Source organism: Lissotriton vulgaris, chromosome 9, assembly GCF_964263255.1.
Source record: "Lissotriton vulgaris chromosome 9, aLisVul1.2, whole genome shotgun sequence".
In the NCBI taxonomy this organism is placed as follows: domain Eukaryota; kingdom Metazoa; phylum Chordata; class Amphibia; order Caudata; family Salamandridae; genus Lissotriton; species Lissotriton vulgaris.
In genome coordinates this window covers 151,463,700-151,482,800 of record NC_141697.1, presented here as the reverse complement: position 1 = coordinate 151,482,800, position 19,101 = coordinate 151,463,700, and the positions used below count along the sequence as shown (strand labels likewise).

Genomic DNA, 19,101 nt, shown 5'->3' with positions numbered 1-19,101 from the left:
GGCGACACTTGTGCTGCCGAAAGCGAGGAATCCGCCAGCAGGAGTGGTGCAGGCACTCCTGTGCATGAGTTACGGAGGAGTGGCAGGCGTGGTGGAAGTGTGACAGGCCAGCGTGAGGACATAGATTCACAGCCACAGCAGCCCCGCCCTGTGGCCCGTGCCCACAAACAATGACTTATCACTCCAACCAAGGCTGTAGTCACGGTGGTGTTAACCGTGACATCACACTCATGGAGTGTTTGTATTAGTGAGCCCAATGTGAGCTAACAATGCTGTGGCGTAGTGAATATTAAACTACTTCAACAAAGTTACATTCATGCCTGTGTCTCTTTACTCACTCAGAAATATTGTTGTGTAACCTCTGCCCGTCTCAGTCTCCCATCTGTAGCTGCTGCTGCCACTGAAGCTTGGGGCTCTGCCACCTCTGGGTCGTCATCAATGTTCTCATGATATGTGAGCTCCACCTCAGTGCCTTGCTTGGTGGCGAGATTATGCAACATTGCACAGGTCGCTATTATTTTGCAGCAGATGATTGGGGTGTACTGCCGTGCACCTCCACTCTTGTGGAGGCAGCGAAACCTGCTCTTTAGGAGCCCAAATGTGCGCTCAACTACGTTTCGTGTGGATCTGTGAGCCACGTTGTATCGCCTTTCACTCCTGGTGGATGGGTTGAGGTAGGGAGTGAGCACGAAGGACCGCAGGGCATATGCACTGTCGCCTAGGGGGAGAAAGATAGACATTAATTGCAAGTACATGAGACGTAGATCTAATGTGAGTGTCAGGGTGTGTCAATGTGATTTACCTAGCAGGTATCCATTTCCGAATTCTCCGGCAAGTAGGCGCGTGTATATTCCACTGTTCTGGAAGATGAATGAATCATGGCTACTTCCGGGGAACTTGGCTACGATGTCAGTGATGAGGTTACCTGCATTACATATGACCTGGACGTTGATGGAGTGCGTCGATTTGCGATTCCGGTATATGTGCTCTGTGGCTGCAGGTGGACAGAGTGGGACGTGGGTGCCATCGATGCAGCCGATCACGTGCGGGAAGTGTGCCAGGTGATAAAAGTCAGTCTTGGTTTTGGCTAATTCTGCCGGTGTAACAGGGAATGAAATATAATGCCCCATCCTCTGCATCATGGCGTCAATAAACCGCCTGAAGAAGCGGGACAGGCAGCCCTGGGACACGCCACCCACTGCAGCTATCACACTCTGGTAGCTACCTGAGGCCAGCAGGTGTAAGCTACATAGCACCTGGACATGAGGTGGGATCGCATGGGCCCTGGGTGTTGGGTGGTCCAGGAGAGGGTGTAGGTCCCTGATCAATTGCTTGATGGTGTCTGGGTGTAGCCTGTACCTCTGCAGTATTTCAGGCTCTGTCAATTGGAACAGTGTAATCCTCTGCCTGTACACTTGTTCCTCCCTTAGCCATTCTCTCTGTCCTGCTGCCTGTAGTCTCTGCCGTCTTGCTATGACGTAAAAAGCCGCCATCATGGGTCCTGAGGTGCATTTTGGGACTTTTTTTATAGCCCTCCCTTGGTTACCACCTGCTTTGAATGCATGGTAAATTCCGACTAATTAATACCGATTTTTCGGCGGAATCGGTATTTTTCTGCTTACCTACATCTCCATGGCTAATTTTTACCGTTCCTGATTTACCGAGTCGGAGAATACCAACTCGGTATTTATGTATACGGTATATTCCGACACGGTAATTTTACCGGGTCATTCTTACCGAGTCGGTATGTTTCCGACTCGGAATTTCACAACTCGGTAAATCATGGCCTCCTACATCTCATTTTCTCGGTAACGGCCGATTTTACCGATTTTCGGCCGTTACCACCCGGTAAAAGCCTACCTACATCTGGCCCTGAGTCTCTAATAGAGCAGCCATCTTAGACTGCCTATGAATATAGACAGTTGAAACATAGTAGCCACCTCCCAGTTGAATATAAATAAAGAATTGCTCGGGTCATGAATGTAAATGTTTACCATGCGAACATGATAAAGTGCCACAATGCTCCTTTCGGAGCAACAGTTTGCGCTCTATAAGTTTCAAGATAACATTAACATTAACATAAACTATGCTAAAAGATGCGGATATATCGATATGCAATGCCGATGTATATAATGACGAGATGAGCAAGGGTGCTAACGCTATGGCTCATATTGAGTGCAATCTCACTGCTAATGTTGGAAATATTAATATGAGGGTGAGGCAAAGATGGCTCGCTGCACAAATAATACTAACATAGAGTGCTTTCAATTGTACTTTCATGCCAACAAACGGCTGCGCCGAAGTGTGTACTAAGACCAGAGACAATTAGTTGCAAGGCTTCTTTTTGTAACCACAGCAACCACAACGAACCAGAAAAACAGCCCAAAACAGGGTCATAATCAAAAACAGCCATCACTCAGAAGATGTCAAAATGGGATGGCTAGATTTACAAGATACGAAATAAATGAATGCCATAGAGGAAATCATTATTCATGGGGGGGCTAAGGCTTACAGATGAAAAATGAAGTTACTGGGCAAAAGTAGATGGTCTAAATTGGTTGTTATAACGAAAATGGGGCTAAGACTCACACAAGAAGTATGACGTGGCGGGGCAAATATAGATGGTCTAGATTAGTCGTTATAGCGAATAGCCTGGTCCCACAGAATTAGAGTTTAGCCCATTAGTATGTTTATCAAGAGAAAAGATCCAATAGACCTCTCTGGGTTTCCTTACTGATTCAGAATCATGCTCATTTTTACGGTCCATTTTCTCCAAAATTAACCAGCGGATCTCATTTTCCGTATGGTGCATATCTTTGTAATGCTTAACCTTAGGTGCCATAAGTTTGTTTGTTTTAATTGCCGACTGATGTTCAGTTAGTCGTGTAGAGAATTTACGTGCAGTCTCCCCAACATATCCCTTGTTAAGTTGAAAGTACTTGCATGAAACATTAGAGGCATTAACAATCCCAGGAACCTAAGGCACATGCTTACATACCTTGCTAAGAATAATATCAAAATAGCCTTTCTTCGGGGAGGAGCTTCGCGCGTGACCTAGATGGCCGCGTGAGCAGAGGGCTCCCGAGACCCTCGTAGCCTCCCACGTCTATCCTGTCCTTCATTGACATATCCGTGAAGATGAACCACGGGTGATGCGAGATCTGCTTTCAGATTCCGAATCAGACCCCGGAAACCGGAGCTGTGCTGCCCAGAAGATTACGGCCTACGCCCCCGTGATGCCCGGCTGTGGAGTTGGCACAGTGCCCGAGCTGTAGTCGAACAACATTGGCCTGAGGTGGTGGGGTAGGCCGGTCTGGTTGACTTTCACTTTCGATTTGGTCTTTCCCGGAGGGAGATTTCGACGGCAGACGGCCCCTTAGCGCCGAGGTCGGCTATTCTACTCCACATCCGAGTGTTTCTCCTCACCGCTTTGAGATTCTTGAGAGGATACCTGGCGTGTGCCCTCCTGAGTGAGGCTGGACTACGGCCCGAGGTTCCTGAGCCACCATCTTACTACTCAGTCTATCTGTCTCTCATCGGTCTGTACTCCGCAATGGCAGGGAAACCAGAGGGGGAAAAACAGAAGCTCAAGACAACCCGGCGGGGTGGCTATACCCAGACCAACAACATGGACCGTTATGCCCAGACTAGGGGATCTCCTAGCAGACCGGGCAGATCGCTGGAGGATACTAGAGATGCTCCGACTTCGGCAACTGAACCGACCCTGCAAGACGTTATGGCCGCCATAGATGGGATCAAATCCTCCTGTGGGCAACAAATGGAGACACTTGCCCTTAACCCTTTCGCTGCTGATGACGAGCTGGGCTCGTCATGGTGCACAGTGGTCGTGTGCTGATGACGAGCCCAGCTCGTCATGAACAATGGGAAATAAGGAGGACCAGCACAGGAGAAAAATTGCCTTAGCAGCCAAGGTGTTAAACTTGACACTGTGGCGATCGATGTCAATCTGATCCGTACGGACCTGACGAAAACTAATGAGAAAGTCAAGGCGTTGGACATTAAGACCTCCAGTTTGACGAGTGACGTTTCTGATCTGCAGACGGAGGTCCGCAATTTGAGGGCCTCCAATGATCTCTTCATCCGTCGTCTGGAGGATTTTGAAGGGAGGGCTCGGCGGAACAACGTTCGCATAATTGGTGTCCCGGAGAAGGCGGAAGATTCTGCAGCTGACCTCTTCGTCGAAAATTTGGTTGTTAACCATCTTGCACCCAAGGGACTGAGTAAATTTTTCATGGTCGAGCGGGCTCATCGAGTTCCGGGTGGTAAACCAAAGGTAGGGGCCCCACCGCGGCCTATGATCGCAAGGATTTTCAATTTTCGTGGCAGAGACGCTATCCTGCAGGCTTCGCGGATGAGTGGACCTATGAAGTTCGAGAACACTACTATCAACTTCTACCCGGACTTTACCCAATCTGTTCAAAGGCAGAGACTTGGTTTCCTGGGGGTAAAGAGGAGACTGCGTGACATGGGCCTTAAGTATGCTATGCATTTTCCGTCCAAGATGAGGATCGAACACGCTGAGCGCACTTATTTTTTTGATCGGCCTGATGCGGTGGCCGACTGGCTTGACATTCTACCGAATCATCCTGCGCCAGAGGAACAATCTGGAGGGGCAGAAGGCGGACTGATGGAACAGGAATAGACGCCTTTGCCTGGTTTCTGGGGTCCCCAGTTGGCCTCGAAATGTGGTTCGCTAATCCTGCAATGTGAATGATTGTGATATCTGGGGGGGTTGCAGGGCTATTGGTGGGTCTCTTTCCTCCTCTAACTTAGTTTTTGTAGCTTAGTTTGATGTGGGGGCGACAGGCACACTGCAAGTTGGGGTGGCTTTTTAGTCTTATACAGGGGTGAAGGGTGGGGGGGTTCGTAACGGGATGTTGGTGGGAGTGGGGGGTCTTTGTTGGGGTGTGTTTTTGTTTTCTTGCAAGGCAATGTATTGTTAGACCTTCTGATCGAAGTGCTAGATTCTCGTTGGGGCTGGAACTTTGACTATCGGATAGGGGGTAGGGGGCTGAAACTGATGATTTGGAATGTGTATGGGTTGGGGGATAGGATTAAACGCGGGGTAGTGCTGCAATTATTGAAACGTCTTTCCCCAGATGTGGTCCTTCTTCAGGAGACGCACTTGATAGGTAATACTTGTCATGCCATGAATAGGAAGGGGTATCGTCTGGTCGCCCATGCCGGGTTTTTCTCAGGCTCAAGGGGGGTTGGTATTCTGATTAAGGCTTCTCTCCCATTGGAGATCGATGCAACGGTCCTCGATGACAGGGGGCTCTATGTTGCTCTAACACATGGGTACTCACAAACTTTCTCTCGGGGGCCGAATTTACAGTGTGGTTTGTGGCCGAGGGCCGCACCGGTGGGGGCGGGGTCATTTGGGGGCGGGGTCATTGGGGACGGGACTAGAGGGGGTAAAAAAAAAAATTGTCCCGTTTCAAAACATTACTAGACAATGCTGTTTTTCCAAAGCAGATGTAACTACATGCAGCACATGTTTATAACATTTTTTTTATTAGCAGACAAGGACAATCTTAAGTGGGATTGAATGGCAATTTCCAGCAACTGAATATTCAGCACATGCCCAGTGCAGCACAGGCTTCAGAGTCCCAAAAATAGATATGTTAAACACAAACACTAAAAACATATTTTACATTTCATGTCACCAATTAGTTTTCTGTAATCTGGTACCAAGTTGGAAACGGCAAGCCTTAAGAGCTGCTCCAGATGTATGTCTGTAAGTTTATTTCTAAGTATGCTCTTCAACAGTCCCATTGTGGAAAATGAACATTTGCAAGCATAGGTTGACCCAAACATACAAAGTACCTTCTGGGCCACTGTAACAAGACGAGGAAACAGGTCAGGGGGCACAATTTTCCAGAATTCTTCTGGTGCTTGCCCCAAAAAAGATGCTTCAAGGGCTGAATAGTGCTGCATGTCAATGAGCTCTAGTTCTGCTTGAGCCCTTTCCATGCCAATAAGGGCAACAACATCAAGATTCCGTGCACTCACCATCCAGGGGTTTTCAACCAGTCTGAACAGAGGGGTGAGGGCTCTGAATTGCGAAAATCGTCGTTTGATCTCCCCAGAAATTTCCTCCAGACATGCACCAGGGTCAAGGTTTTCCAGAATTTCTTGTGCCTCTGGAAACCTCTGCATTACAACCAACAGTTTTGGAAAGTGGGTGAAGTCACTATCATCCAGTTGTTCTTTAAATAGCACAAGCTTACTTTCAAAAGCATAAATACCATTCATGAGGGAGCACACAAGCTGTTGTTTACCTTGCAGGGTCAAATTGAGAGTATTAAAATGCGTGAATAGATCTGAAAGAAAATGGAGCATAACAAGCCATTTCACATTTGTTAGTTCTGGGGACGATTGGCCTCTACTGTTCACAAAGAGTACAATTTCAGGAAGCAATGTGATGAACCGCTCCAGAACCTTCCCTTTACTTAGCCAACGCACGTCAGTGTGCATCAAGACGTCTGTTTGTTCCGCTTCAGATTCCTGCAGCATTGCTTTAAAAAGTCTATGGTTCAGAGCTTTGGCACGGATAAAATTAACAATTTTCACTGCACCTTTTAGGACATTATTCAGTTCTCCATGCTTTAATTTTGCGCACAACACTTCCTGGTGAATAATACAGTGGTAGTCTATCACAGTCTGTCCTATGAGCTTCTTTTTGAGCATAGATACGAAGCCTCTGTCATGGCCTACCATGGCAGGAGCCCCATCCGTTGTTATGCTGACAAGAGTGTTCAGTGGTATGTCATTTGTTTTAAAGTAGTTGCACATACTGTCCAGTACATCTTCTCCTCTTGTGTGCCCGTGCAGTGGTAGCAGGCAGAGGAGCTCTTCTTTGGGATGGAGCGATTGGTCCAGATACCTCACCCAAACTAATAACTGGGCCACATCGCCTATGTCGGTTGACTCATCCATGGCAATGCTGAAGAACGGTGACTCTCTGACTGCTTGGATCACCTGCTCCTTGACGTTTTGTCCCATTGCCTCTATTCTGCGTGCACATGTGGAATCTGACAGCTGCAATGCACCAATTTCCTTTAAAATGCTGGCTTTATTAGTGTAGCTGTCAAATAAAATTTCTGCTGCTGAAAGGAAACATTGCTTCATCAGCTCTGCATCTGTGAAAGGTTTTTTATGTTTGGCAAGCAAGTAGCATATTTTGAAAGATGCTTCTGTAACAGCCTCAGATTCTTTCATCTGGCAAAGGAAGATCTTCTGCTGAGAAAGAAGTGCTTGCTTTAATGATGCCACTTTTGCAGAACGCAGTTTTGAGTTCAGTGGGTAGTTCGTAGTAAATCCAGAGTGCCGCGTTCTGTAGTGCCGTTCAAGGTTATACCTCTTAAGAACATTTACTTTCTCTTTGCAAAGCAAACAGGTGGCTTTTTCTTTTGGGCATTCCACAAACAGGTACTCTTCTTCCCACGCTTCCCGGAAGGTTCTGTGTTCACTCTGTATTGACCTGGGTCGTTTGCAAGCCTTAGAAACTGGACTGTAGGCCATTGCGGAGCTCTCCAGCTAGTTTGTTACTATGCAATCAGTAACAAAGACCAGGAATCTGATTTTCCACCCGACGTCACCCCACGACCGATGCGCCCCACGACCGCTGGACCGACACCACGGCACGACAGCTAGACCGACACCGCGTCACGACCGCTAGACCGACACCACTTCTCGCAACAGATCTGTGAGCAACACCAAAGGAATGTTTTGTTTAAACATACAAAGTTATGGATAAGCCTGCAAATGAAAAACAGGAAGCTTTCCTTAAGGCAGTGGTTTATGCAGGAAATGTGTCACCCAATAGGGATTTAAAATAAATGGCATGCACAGACACACGTACATACCAGCACACGTTCACCCATAGGTATCTTAGCGCTGAATAACAGATGTTTATTGCTACCAAACTCATTTTATCGACCTCAGATGGATGAAAGGCAGGACCTGCCGGAATTTGAACCTGTGACCATGAGCTAGAACACAGGCCCCTGCAGTGGACGCATTAGCCCACTGAGCCACCAGACCCCAGGTGCACAGTACAAGGATACATAGTAGAAACATGTGGGAGGAGCTAATTAGGACAGCACTGTTTGGTGTGGAGTAGCTGTCAAACTAAAGGAATCTGAAATGCTCAGATAGCATGGTCAAGCCTGTAGAGAGCGGATGGGCGAGACACAAAATACATCATCTGCTGCTTAATGTGAATTATGGGAAGTAATAATAACACAGAGTTAGACCTCTTGTCTTTGAAATAAGAGCTTTGAAATCACTGACAGGTATTCCATAAGAAACCTTAGTGTGTGTGTGTATATATATATATGTATGTGTGAGAGAGGTGTGAGGGAGGGATATGGAGAGAGGAGAGAGGGAGAGAGAGAGAGGTGAGAAAGAGAGGGATATAGAGAGAGGGGGGAGAGAGGGATATGGAGAGAGGGGAAGAGACAGAGGGTTGGGTAGGGAGAGGGGGGAAAGACCGAGGGTTGGGGGAGGGAGGGAGGAAAGAGGGAGGGATGAGATGTTAAAGAACAAGCTGCAACTGGTCATCAAACACACCCGGACTTTGATCTCTGTCTGTGAAGGATAGCATTTTTATAACCAATTTGTGTTGACACGATGGAACACATTACAACAAATGTACTGCCAGGCATTAATGCATTCGGAATTTCATGCAAGCACGAATACAGAGCAACGCCCCCCCCCCCGATCCCCCTCCTGTGCAGGAGGCCTGTGTCCAGGGTGCAGTGACTTATTCCCATATTAATTGCTGTTAGTAGGGTACTCAATGCCTTTAGCCTACTATCTATTGAAGAAATGAAACCTGCACCTATTTGCAGCAGTTCTACTTGAGCATCAGGTTTATTATATTGGTTATTCAGTGTGGAAATGGTGGCCTCAGAAGCATAGTTATATTGCAATTGGAAATGGATTCTTCATTCACCCTACACCCCTACCACCTACCCCCCACTACCACTCCTCCACTGCCCACCCCAGTACTCACTTTCATACTATTCCGGTTACAGACATCAGCTAGCTTTAGGTCCGACATTAACTCAAGAAACAACTGGTAAAAGCTACATCTTTATATTTCTTTCCAGAAAGGACAAGGAAGAGTTTGAACTCATACATTTTATATGAATAAAAAAAAAGGACAAAAGACTCAAACACATTCGTTTCAACATTGAAAATTTCAAGGCACCTACAAAAATAAGGAGGCCAGAGGGCTTCGGCGATGCAATTTGGTTTCTGCAAACCTTTATTTGTTAGCCTATTTATTTTAATCTGGAAACTCCCCCTTTATGTGAAGTATTGAAGAAGGGGCAAACAAACATTGTGTTTATAGTACCTTCACGTTTTATATATGGTCAGTTAGGGCAGGCACAGAAAGTAAACAATAGCATTTACTTTCTGTGCCTGCCCTAACTGCCCATATATAAAACGACAATCTGAGGCTGTTTTTCGGCCCCTGCTTAGCGCTCAGCACCGTTTCACTGAAGCAGAGTGCCGGTGGTAACCCTTGATCTCCTCTATTTTCCTCGGTAGCACAGGTGGATACAAGGGGCCCGAGGAGGGAAACACGGAATGTGCGGGGTCACAAGCATGGCGGGCGGCAAGACTGAGGACAGTACCTGCAGGTTAAGAAAACAAATTGTGAGCATGGAGGTGTCTGTTTTAAGGCACAAGCCAGGCCCTCGCGACCTCTGCAGAAAGACCTTGCACACAGACGCCTCCATGCTCACAATTTGTTTTCCTAACACCGCTAATGATAGTGGGTGTGGGTGGGGGGTGAAATCCAGGGGATCGACGAGGGAAACACCAAGTTGCGGGGTCAGAAGCATGGCGGGCGGCAAAACTCGGAGCACATCCCTGCAGGACTGAATCTTCTCCGGCGTAGAAGGCTGCTGCTAAGAATCTCCGGGGCTGCAAGGTGAAGCGGCACAGATTCTCCGGGGCTGCGTCTGAAATGTGAAGCGGCAAAGATTCTCCGGGGCTGCGGGCTGAAAGGTGAAGCGCAGCAAGGATTCTCCGGGGCTGCGGGCTGAAAGGTGAAGTGCGGCAAAGATTCTCTGGTGCTGCGGGCTTGAAGGACGTCGTCACCATAGATACAGGAAGCTGCCCAAAGGTCCTTTAAAAGTCAGCTGTAAAGCGCTAGTTACAGCTGACTTTTAAAGGCCCTGTGCTTCGCGCCGGCCGGGTGCCGCATGTGTCGTCACAGAGGCAGGCCAATTAGAGGCAAGCAGCAAGCAGAGAAGATGGCCGCAGTCGCAAACGTAGTGAATAGGTATTGTATACGTATTCACTACGTATGTACCTTCGGCCATCTTCGCGGTTTACTATCTTTCTGGTAAAAGCATTTGCATAGTAATACTGTAATGGAAACAAGGTCCGCGGGCCGCCAAGGAAGCCCAGGCGGGCCACCACTGGCCCGCGGGCCGTACTTTGAGTACCCCTGCTCTAACAGGTAGGTGGGAGGGCCGAACTCTTTCCCTGGTTTCTGTTTATGTCCCCCCTGGCTTACAGTCCACTACTTTCGCGGACTTGGGGCGGGGGGTCCTCGCTCTCCCCGAGGAATCATTGCTACTGGGTGGTGATTTTAATGCTTTCTCTTCTGGTATGGCTGATCGACATTAACCTAGAGATCTTAAGGGGGCGCAGAACTGGCTTCATGATTTCATTGACACAATGGGCTTGGTAGATTGTTGGAGATTGTTACATCCCGTTCAGCGGCAGTACACTTTTCACTCGGGCACGCACAATAGTCTTTCTAGAATTGATTATGTGTTGGTCCCGGCTGCACAGGCGCATTCTGTTACTGAGGTGAAGCATCTTGCTCGGGGGATCTCTGATCATTCTCCACTCTGGCTTCGTATGGGGTCCAGTCCTGGGACGAAGGGTCGCATAGCCCCGATCAACCCGTGGTACCTCCGAAACCCTAAAACTCGTGCGGATCTTGTGAAATGTCTTGACCACTATTTTCTTGAGAATGAGGGTTCGGTTTCGTCTGCGGTCTCCCTATGGGAGGCTTTTAAGACTGTTCTTAGGGGCCAGGCCCTGTCGTTAATCGCAGGTGTTAAGAAACTGAGAGATGAGGAGGTGGTTAAGATTGAAGCGGAGATAGCGGATCTTGAGCTCGGCCTGGAGCGAGAAGTTACACTTGCTAGGACGCATGTTTTGCGACTCAAGCAGTTGGATATCAGGTCGTTGGTTACTGATGCGGCCAAGGCAATGAGTAAAGAACAGCAGGGACGGCTTTATGATGTAGGAGATAAAGCAGGAAAATTGATAGCGTGGCTGGATAAGAAGGATAGGGCTAGTCGTGTGGTGCCTGTGATCGAGACGGTGAGCGGTTGTCGTGTTACTGACCCTGAGGAGATCGTTCAGTGTTTTGCAGATCACTTTCAGTCAGTGTATGCCTCTGTGTCGGATAAGTCGGAGGAAGACTCACATCTATTGTTGCGTGATATTGCTCTACCGCGTCTTTCTGATTTGGAAAGGGAACAAATGGATGCTCCAATAACCGCAGACGAGGTGGCTCTCGCGATTCGCTCCTTGCGTTCGGGAAAGGCTATGGGTCCTAACGGCCTGCCGATTGAACTTTACAAATTTCATCCTGACAGGATAGCGCCCTATGTAAGAGATATGTTTATGGAGTCTCGTGAGTGCGGTTCTTTGCCCAGCGATCACGTCTTGTGACCATTGTGGTGATTCATAAGGAGGGGAAACCGAGAGACAGGTGCTCATCTTACAGGCCGATTTCTCTTTTGTACACCGAACCTAAGATCCTTGCGAAACTGCTGGCTAATCGTTTGATCACCATTATCGGTGAATTGATACATCCGGATCAATCCGGTTTTATTCCGCATAGAAATACGGCCCTGAACCTCAGGCATCTGCACGGCGTTCTCGCGAGAGCTGCGACGTTCCGTGAGCCGGGCGTCGTTAGATGCCACGATGGCTTTTGATACCGTGGAATGGCCATACTTCTGGGCCGCGTTGGCTAAATTCGGGTTTGAACCTAGTTTTATTGGTTGGGTGCGGCTTCTCTACGAGGACCCCCTTGCGCAAATTGTCGTGAATGGTCGTGTTTCTACTCATTTTAGTCTCGGAAGTCTACTCTCCGGACAGTAAAGTCCTCTATAAAACTGCCCTCAAAGACTATCGGAGAATGATAGAGGAGCACAAACGGGACTTCCTGGCCTCTAGAATAAAACTCGCCAGCAATGGAGCCAGGGAGATCTTCAACATTGTTAGATCCTTCACAGACCCCGCTGCTTTGACCAGATCCCAGCCCGCCTCACAGGCATTATGCAACAAGCTTTCTCAATTTTTTGAGGACAAAATTGAAAGCATCCAAACATCCTTTCCCCCTTCTAATACAGAAGGAGACGACGAGCGATCTACTCCTCTCATACCATCGCCACTCTCTCTGACTGAATTCGCGGTAATATCGGAAGCAGATTCTATGATCGAGCTCCTTAAATGTAAATCAGGCTCCCCTAACGACCCTTGGCCAGCCAAGGAATACAAAAAACTGGCACCTCTACTTAACCCCTATTTAAACCACATTTGGAATGACTCACTCCGTACAGGATGCTTCCCCACCAAATGGAAGCATGCCTCCCTAGTCCCCATTCTGAAGAAACCCAATTTAGATCCTGATCTTCCCTGTAATTACAGGCCCATTTCCCTCCTGCCTGCCCCAGCCAAGGTCTTGGAAAAGCTGGTTCATTCCCAATTGGCTAGTTTCATCGAATCAAATGGGCTCCTCCATGCTTCCCAGCATGGCTTCAGGTCGGGCCATAGCACGGAGTCGGCCCTCATTGAAATGGCCGACTCTGTGAGATGGACACTCGACCGAGGATCGAGGGCGGTGTTAGTGCTGCTGGATCTTTCAGCAGCATTTGACACCGTCTCTCATAAGATCTTGCTGAGAAGGCTGGAGGACTTAGGGCTAGGCGGCTCTGTTCTGAAGTGGCTGGCATCGTACCTGTCTAATCGCACCCAGCAAGTCTTTACCCCTCCCTTCACTTCCTCTGCCAGGCCACTTAAATGGGGAGTCCCACAGGGTTCTTCCCTTAGCCCACTTTTGTTTAATGTTTATTTCACCCCTTTGGCTAAGCTGATCTCCCAGACTGGGATCAAATCTACATCTTATGCTGATGACATCCAGCTACTTTTCACGTTCGATACCCCTTCTGCATCTGCTTTCGACCCGTTGAAATCCTGCCTACGAGACATTTCCAACTGGATGGATGCTAATTCCCTCCGTCTCAACGCAGGAAAAACGGAGATTCTGTTTTTCAACTCTCCTTCTCCCTTGGATGCCAGCCTGTGGTGGCCCGAAGACTTGTGCCAGTCCCCCACGCCTAAAAACTCGGTGAAAAACCTAGGAGTACGCTGGGATACCCAACTCAGCTTCGATACCCAGGTACAAACAGTCGCAGCCTCATGCTTTGCCAAAATCAGAACAATCAAACGGCTTATTAACTATCTGCCGGAGGAATGCCGCAAGACTGTGATCCAGGCATTAATCATATCCCATCTTGATTATGCCAATGCCCTTTATCTTGGTATCACAGCTGGCCTTTGTTACAAATTGCAGACGGTTCAAAACGCCGCTGCCAGGCTGGTGGAGAGAATTCCTGCCAGACACCATATCTCCCCTCACCTCCGTAAACTGCATTGGCTGCCCATTGCGAAAAGATGCGTATTTAAAGCAATGACGCTGGCATTTCGTGCATCTAAAGGCAATGGGTCGGCCCATCTGAAAAATACTCTTCGCCCTTATACCAAATCCAGGGCACTACGCTCCAACTCCTTATTTTTCCTTGAAACTCCCCGATTTAAGCGTTCCCGTGCTGGTGGAAAAACCTTTGAGGTCTGTGCTACCAAGCACTGGAATAAGCTTCCGTTAGCTCTTCGCACATGCCAGACAGAACCAGTATTTCGTAAATCCCTTAAAACCCTTCTTTTTTCCTCCTAGTTTGGTACCTCCGACCTGTCCCTCTAGTTTTCAGAGTCTTCCAGCGCCGGGATGCCCCGTTGGGGCCGCTGCGCGCTTTACAAAACACACTAATAAATAATAATAATAAGAGGCACTCATCAGGGCTGTCCCTTGTCTCCGTTATTGTTTGCCCTAGCCCTAGAACCCCTTGCTGCGTGGATCCGATGGGAATCCTCGATGAAGGGTATTCAATGGACTCCTGAATTCGAAGATCGCATCTCGCTGTACGCGGATGATATCTTACTGTATTTGACCTCACCCCGGAAGTCATTGATGGTTCTGTGCGATGTCTTGGCCTCCTTTTGTAGGAACTCTGGTTTGATTATCAATTGGGCGAAATCCTACTTATACGTTCTTTCTGGTGATGTCCCTCTTCTCCCACGTACCTGCCCTATTCAAGTGACTGACGGGGTTTAAGTACCTCGGTATCTTTATCTCATTGGATCCGATGGCCCGTTATGAACAGAACCTTCTCCCACCCCTGGCTAGATTGAAACAGGACGTCGCAGGTTTGCGTAAACTTCCGCTTTCACCGCTTGGTCGTACGGCCCTATTTAAAATGATGTCTCTGCCTCGTTTTTTGTATGCTCTCCAGAACACTCTCGATATTGTTCCCGCTAGCTATTTTCGTGCTGTCGAAGACCTTCAGAGGAAGTTGATATGGGACGGTAGGCCTCGTATTGCTCTTGCCAAATTGACGCTCCCCTGGTGTGATGGGGGAATCGCTCTCCCTGACATCAAACGCTATTATTGGGCTGCTCAACTGGGTGCCATCAACCATGGTATGTATGGTCCTGCATTGAATCCTGCTTTTACTGTGGATAGATGGCTACTGCCCGGGGGTAATTATTATAGGGCGCTCTACTCAAAATCGGTGGTTAAGACTCTGTCGGGGCCTACGAAGACGGCGGTGCGTACGTGGCAGGACGCTAATACTTCCCTGGGGTGGGAAGATCGCTTGACTCTAGCGACCCCGCTCTTTGGTTCGGATAGGCTTGGGAAGTTGTGGAAAACCAAGGGGTTCGATAGATGTGACCTTATCGGCATTAGTAAGGTGGGCGACCTCTGGGTTAAGGGCAAGGTGAAATCGTTTGAGATGTTAAAGACGGAGTTTGAATTGGGTGACACAGAATACTTTCGCTACGTTCAGGTTCGCCATGCCTTAATGTCGGTCTTCCCTTTGGGCGGGGTGATTCCTGAATCGTCCCCACTTGAAGATAGCGCTGTCGGGTACATGGCCATCCAACAGCCTATCTCCCTTGTTTACGAGAAATTAATGAATAATAGGCCTGATCTCCTGCTACATCTCCGGGACTTATGGACCCAGGGCGGCCTTGAATTGGACGACGAGGACTGGCAATCTGCGATCTCCTCTCCCAAGGAGGTCGCGATTCCAGCTAGACTCCGACTGGTACAACTTAAGATCCTCCACAGGATTTACGTCACAGGCCCCCAGTTGGTCGGAATGGTCTTTTCTGAGGAGGGATTATGCAAGCGAGGGTGTGGGCAGGTGGCTACTTTTCTTCATATTATTTGGGAATGTCGTGAGATTGCTGCTTTTTGGAGTGGGGTCCATGAGGTCCTGAAGGAAGTGACTGGTATCGCTCTTTTGCCGGAGGCCAGACGCTGCTTGTTGAACGTTTGGGAACCTACGGACTATAATGTAGCTCAGACTCAGTGGGCATCCCTGGGGGCCATGATGGCCAAGCGAGATATTGCTCAGTTGTGGGGGTCCCAGAGGCCTCCTACAGTAGACTTATGGAAGGAAAACATGGATTGGTGTATGTTCAGGGAAAAGACTGTGTACCTAGCCAGGGGCCGGCCCCGGAAGTGGTGTAGAGTGTGGGGAGCTTGGAATAGTTATTGTGGAAACATATGTGTACCTCCTGCTGTTGATGACATCGATGTTCCCCCTGACTCATGCATTTTGACCATTCTATTGTATTTTTATTACATTTGACCCCTGCCCCCTCCCCTTCATATATATTGATTGCTGCTCATTGTATTTCTTCCTCCCTTAATTGAACTGGCACTTTGTAAAACATGTTTTATGCCTTGCTTGTTTTTATATTTCAATAAAAAGAAACAAAAAAAATAGCCTTTCTTCAGAAGACCCACCGGGTTACTACGTACGCCAGGGTGTTTGCTAGGAATCGAGGGCCATTCATGCATTCTCTTACTTTAAAGAAGTAGGGTACAATACACTATTGTCATTAGAATGTTTGTTGACACTGAACACATGTATATTATATTGCAGGATCTGATAAACAATGAACATATCATATTATTTTTTTTTTTTTTTTTTTTTTTTTAGAGTTTTATATAGCGCAAACTAGACCCGAAGATATCGGGTATCAGAGTGCTTTACATAGCACCAGTTTAGTTACCCATACGGTCCCAAAACAGATTTCCCTGATTTTTTTTTGTTTGCATGATCTAATGACCGTCTAGGATAATCTAGCTACCCGCACCCTTTTGTGGGGTGGAGAGTTTAACGTCACTCAAGATGGAAAAAGGACATTGTCAGATTTAGATTTGATCAGTTTGACATCAGATAGATAAAACAAAAATCAGAGGGCTAAAACAAAACTGGAAAAGTACCTATTACATAGAACGTTTTTAGCCAGAAGCAAATTACTGGTTTAATTTAAAGTGCTAAGTGGATCATTCTATTTTAAGAATGTATTACATGTCTAACGTGTTTAATTACACAATAAAGGTATTCTACAGTATGAGAATTTTCAATGATGTCCTTAGCAAACATTCTCTCTCCTAGCGGTAGCAATAGGATGGTATCCTGATTTCCAGTTAAAATGAACTGTGCCGCCATCTGCTAGTGCAGAGAGTTGTGAGATCTTGAAACTGCATGGTAACTTAAAGGGGCAGTGGTCCATTTTCTCCTTTATGAAACAGATTATCTGTCCCCTTTCTACTGTTTTACTTTAAAGAAAGTGGCTCAGCCCCCTAATTACACATTAGGTGTATTTGATAGTTGCAGTTAATGTCTTTTTAAAAGAAAACATAAACTGAATGCTGTTCAAACAGTCTACTGGTAGTTATATATAGTACATTTATTACTGCTTGATAAATTGCTTCAGCGTCTAATAAAGGGGTTGAGACTCTTCGTGTTTAGGGCTTCAATAAAGATTCCCACCATGGAGAACTAGGATTATAGGTAAGTAGCTTCTTCTAGTGAACAAAGAAAATTTCAGGTTCAGCTTATGTATTTAGTGTCATCTATGGGTGCACTGTTATGGTGTCATTCAACCTATTTTTTTCAACATATTCTATTAAGTTTCATTGCATCATCAAACAGTGCAGTTGTTCAAGCCCATCTGCCCTTTCTTGTATTATCCTCATCTGAACACCTCACCCTCTCCCAGAGTCGTGCCCAAAGGAAATCCATATAACAGATATTTGAGTCCCATCAATAATCGTCCCATTATGACATACAAATAACAGGAGGGACCTAAAGTGCACAGCCAGTAGCCGGCTCATTTGGGTGCAAGCTGCAAGAAATATATTCGTGATTACATCAAAAGTTCTAAACAGGGGTAAATCTGGGGATCCCCATGGGGATGTCATCTGCGATGGGGATCTGGATCCCCTAAGCAATCTACTAGCCTTTACTTTTATAACCACTTCCACTTAGTCCAGTTATGTGAATGATAGAAAACCGAACTGTACTTTTATGTATGTTTCTTATATTACTTTGTTTTATAATCAAAAGAAATATATATTTTCATGAAAGAAAGTTTGGATTGAGATAGGTATACGGTCACCTATTTATCCGAAACTGCCATAATTGTCTGTGTGCCTTTGCTAAATCAGGAGGACTTCTTAGAGCACCTTTGTTTGACTTATTGTTTTCTTCCAGGTGCACTTCCAATGGAGTTATGCAAGCTGAAAAAGCTAGAGACTTTGCACCTGAACAATAATCGCCTGACACGTTTACCTGCCGACTTTGGGCAACTCTCAGCACTTAAAACACTGAGTCTCTCAGGGAATCAGTTTCGGACTGTGCCAGTGCAGCTCTGCAGTCTTCGTCAACTCAATGTGGTAGACTTGTCCAAGAATAAAATTCAGAGCGTGCCTGATGAGGTGGCAGGACTTCAAGCAATCGAACTCAATCTGAACCAGAATCAGGTGTGCACAGTAAGAAATGTTTAAACATAGCATGTCAGCACATCACATCTAGATATAGAGAAACCAGGGTACGATTGGGTTGTTGGAATGTTAAATTGTATTACATGGTTTGATCTTTTAGCAGCACCCTTAATTGAAAATGTGAAAGAAAGGTACTATTTTGTGTGTGGCATATGGAATTTCCCAAATTTCGGCCCAGATTTATGAAGCCCTTGAGGTGTCATTGCGTCAAGCAAGGCAACGCAAGAGCTTCAGTGAGATTTACTAAGCCACGAGCAGAGCAAATATCTGCCTTTCATTACTCTGCATTGGGAATGTGTTACTTTGGTGCAGTCTGCTGTTGCTTCAGCGTCCCGCCGGCAGCATCCGTAGCTCTGCTCCCCGACGGGCAGGACACGCTGCATCAGGAGTTCAGGGGAGTAGCCGGCGTGCCATCACAATAAAACACTTACCTTACAGCAGCCGGCCCGATGATATCTTCTCCCATGCCTGCGTTTTTCTCATTGGAAAGTCAGCGGGGATCATGCTGTCAGCATCCAAATATTCTTCATAGCCTTTCTAACCAGAATTTTCTGGGAAGGAATTCTAAGATGGCAGCTCCTCAGGCCTATGTGGAGAAGTGTGGCTCACTGGTTAGAGCAGGCAGACCCTGAAGCAGAGGTCAGACCCAGGACCAGGGTTCGATTCCCGACGCGGCAGGGTGTTGAGCTCAAATGTCCACGGACTCGATAATTCTCGCTTCGGTGCCTGACCTAATCATGGGTTCACACTATGCAACTCTGGGCATTAAGCTTGCTTAATCTCCACAACGGCCCCCCGCGGCGGGATGCCTGGCTTTCACCTTGGGGATGCCCTGTAGGGGCTATCTCACAGGGAAAAACCAGGACGGGTTCCCAAGGCAAGCGCGGAGA

At 47.3% G+C, this 19,101-nt stretch overlaps 1 protein-coding gene across 2 annotated transcripts in view; it reads left to right on the top strand.

Annotated features, from left to right (window-relative positions):
- The window catches only part of LRRC57 (leucine rich repeat containing 57), a 134,671-nt gene that overhangs the window by 73,121 nt on the left and 42,449 nt on the right, over positions 1 to 19,101 (top strand). For both annotated transcript variants that reach the window (XM_086937240.1, XM_086937241.1), the window contains one exon: positions 17,922 to 18,190. In XM_086937240.1, coding sequence (XP_086793366.1) covers positions 17,922 to 18,190 — 269 coding nt within the window. The remainder of the gene's footprint in view (positions 1 to 17,921; positions 18,191 to 19,101) is intronic.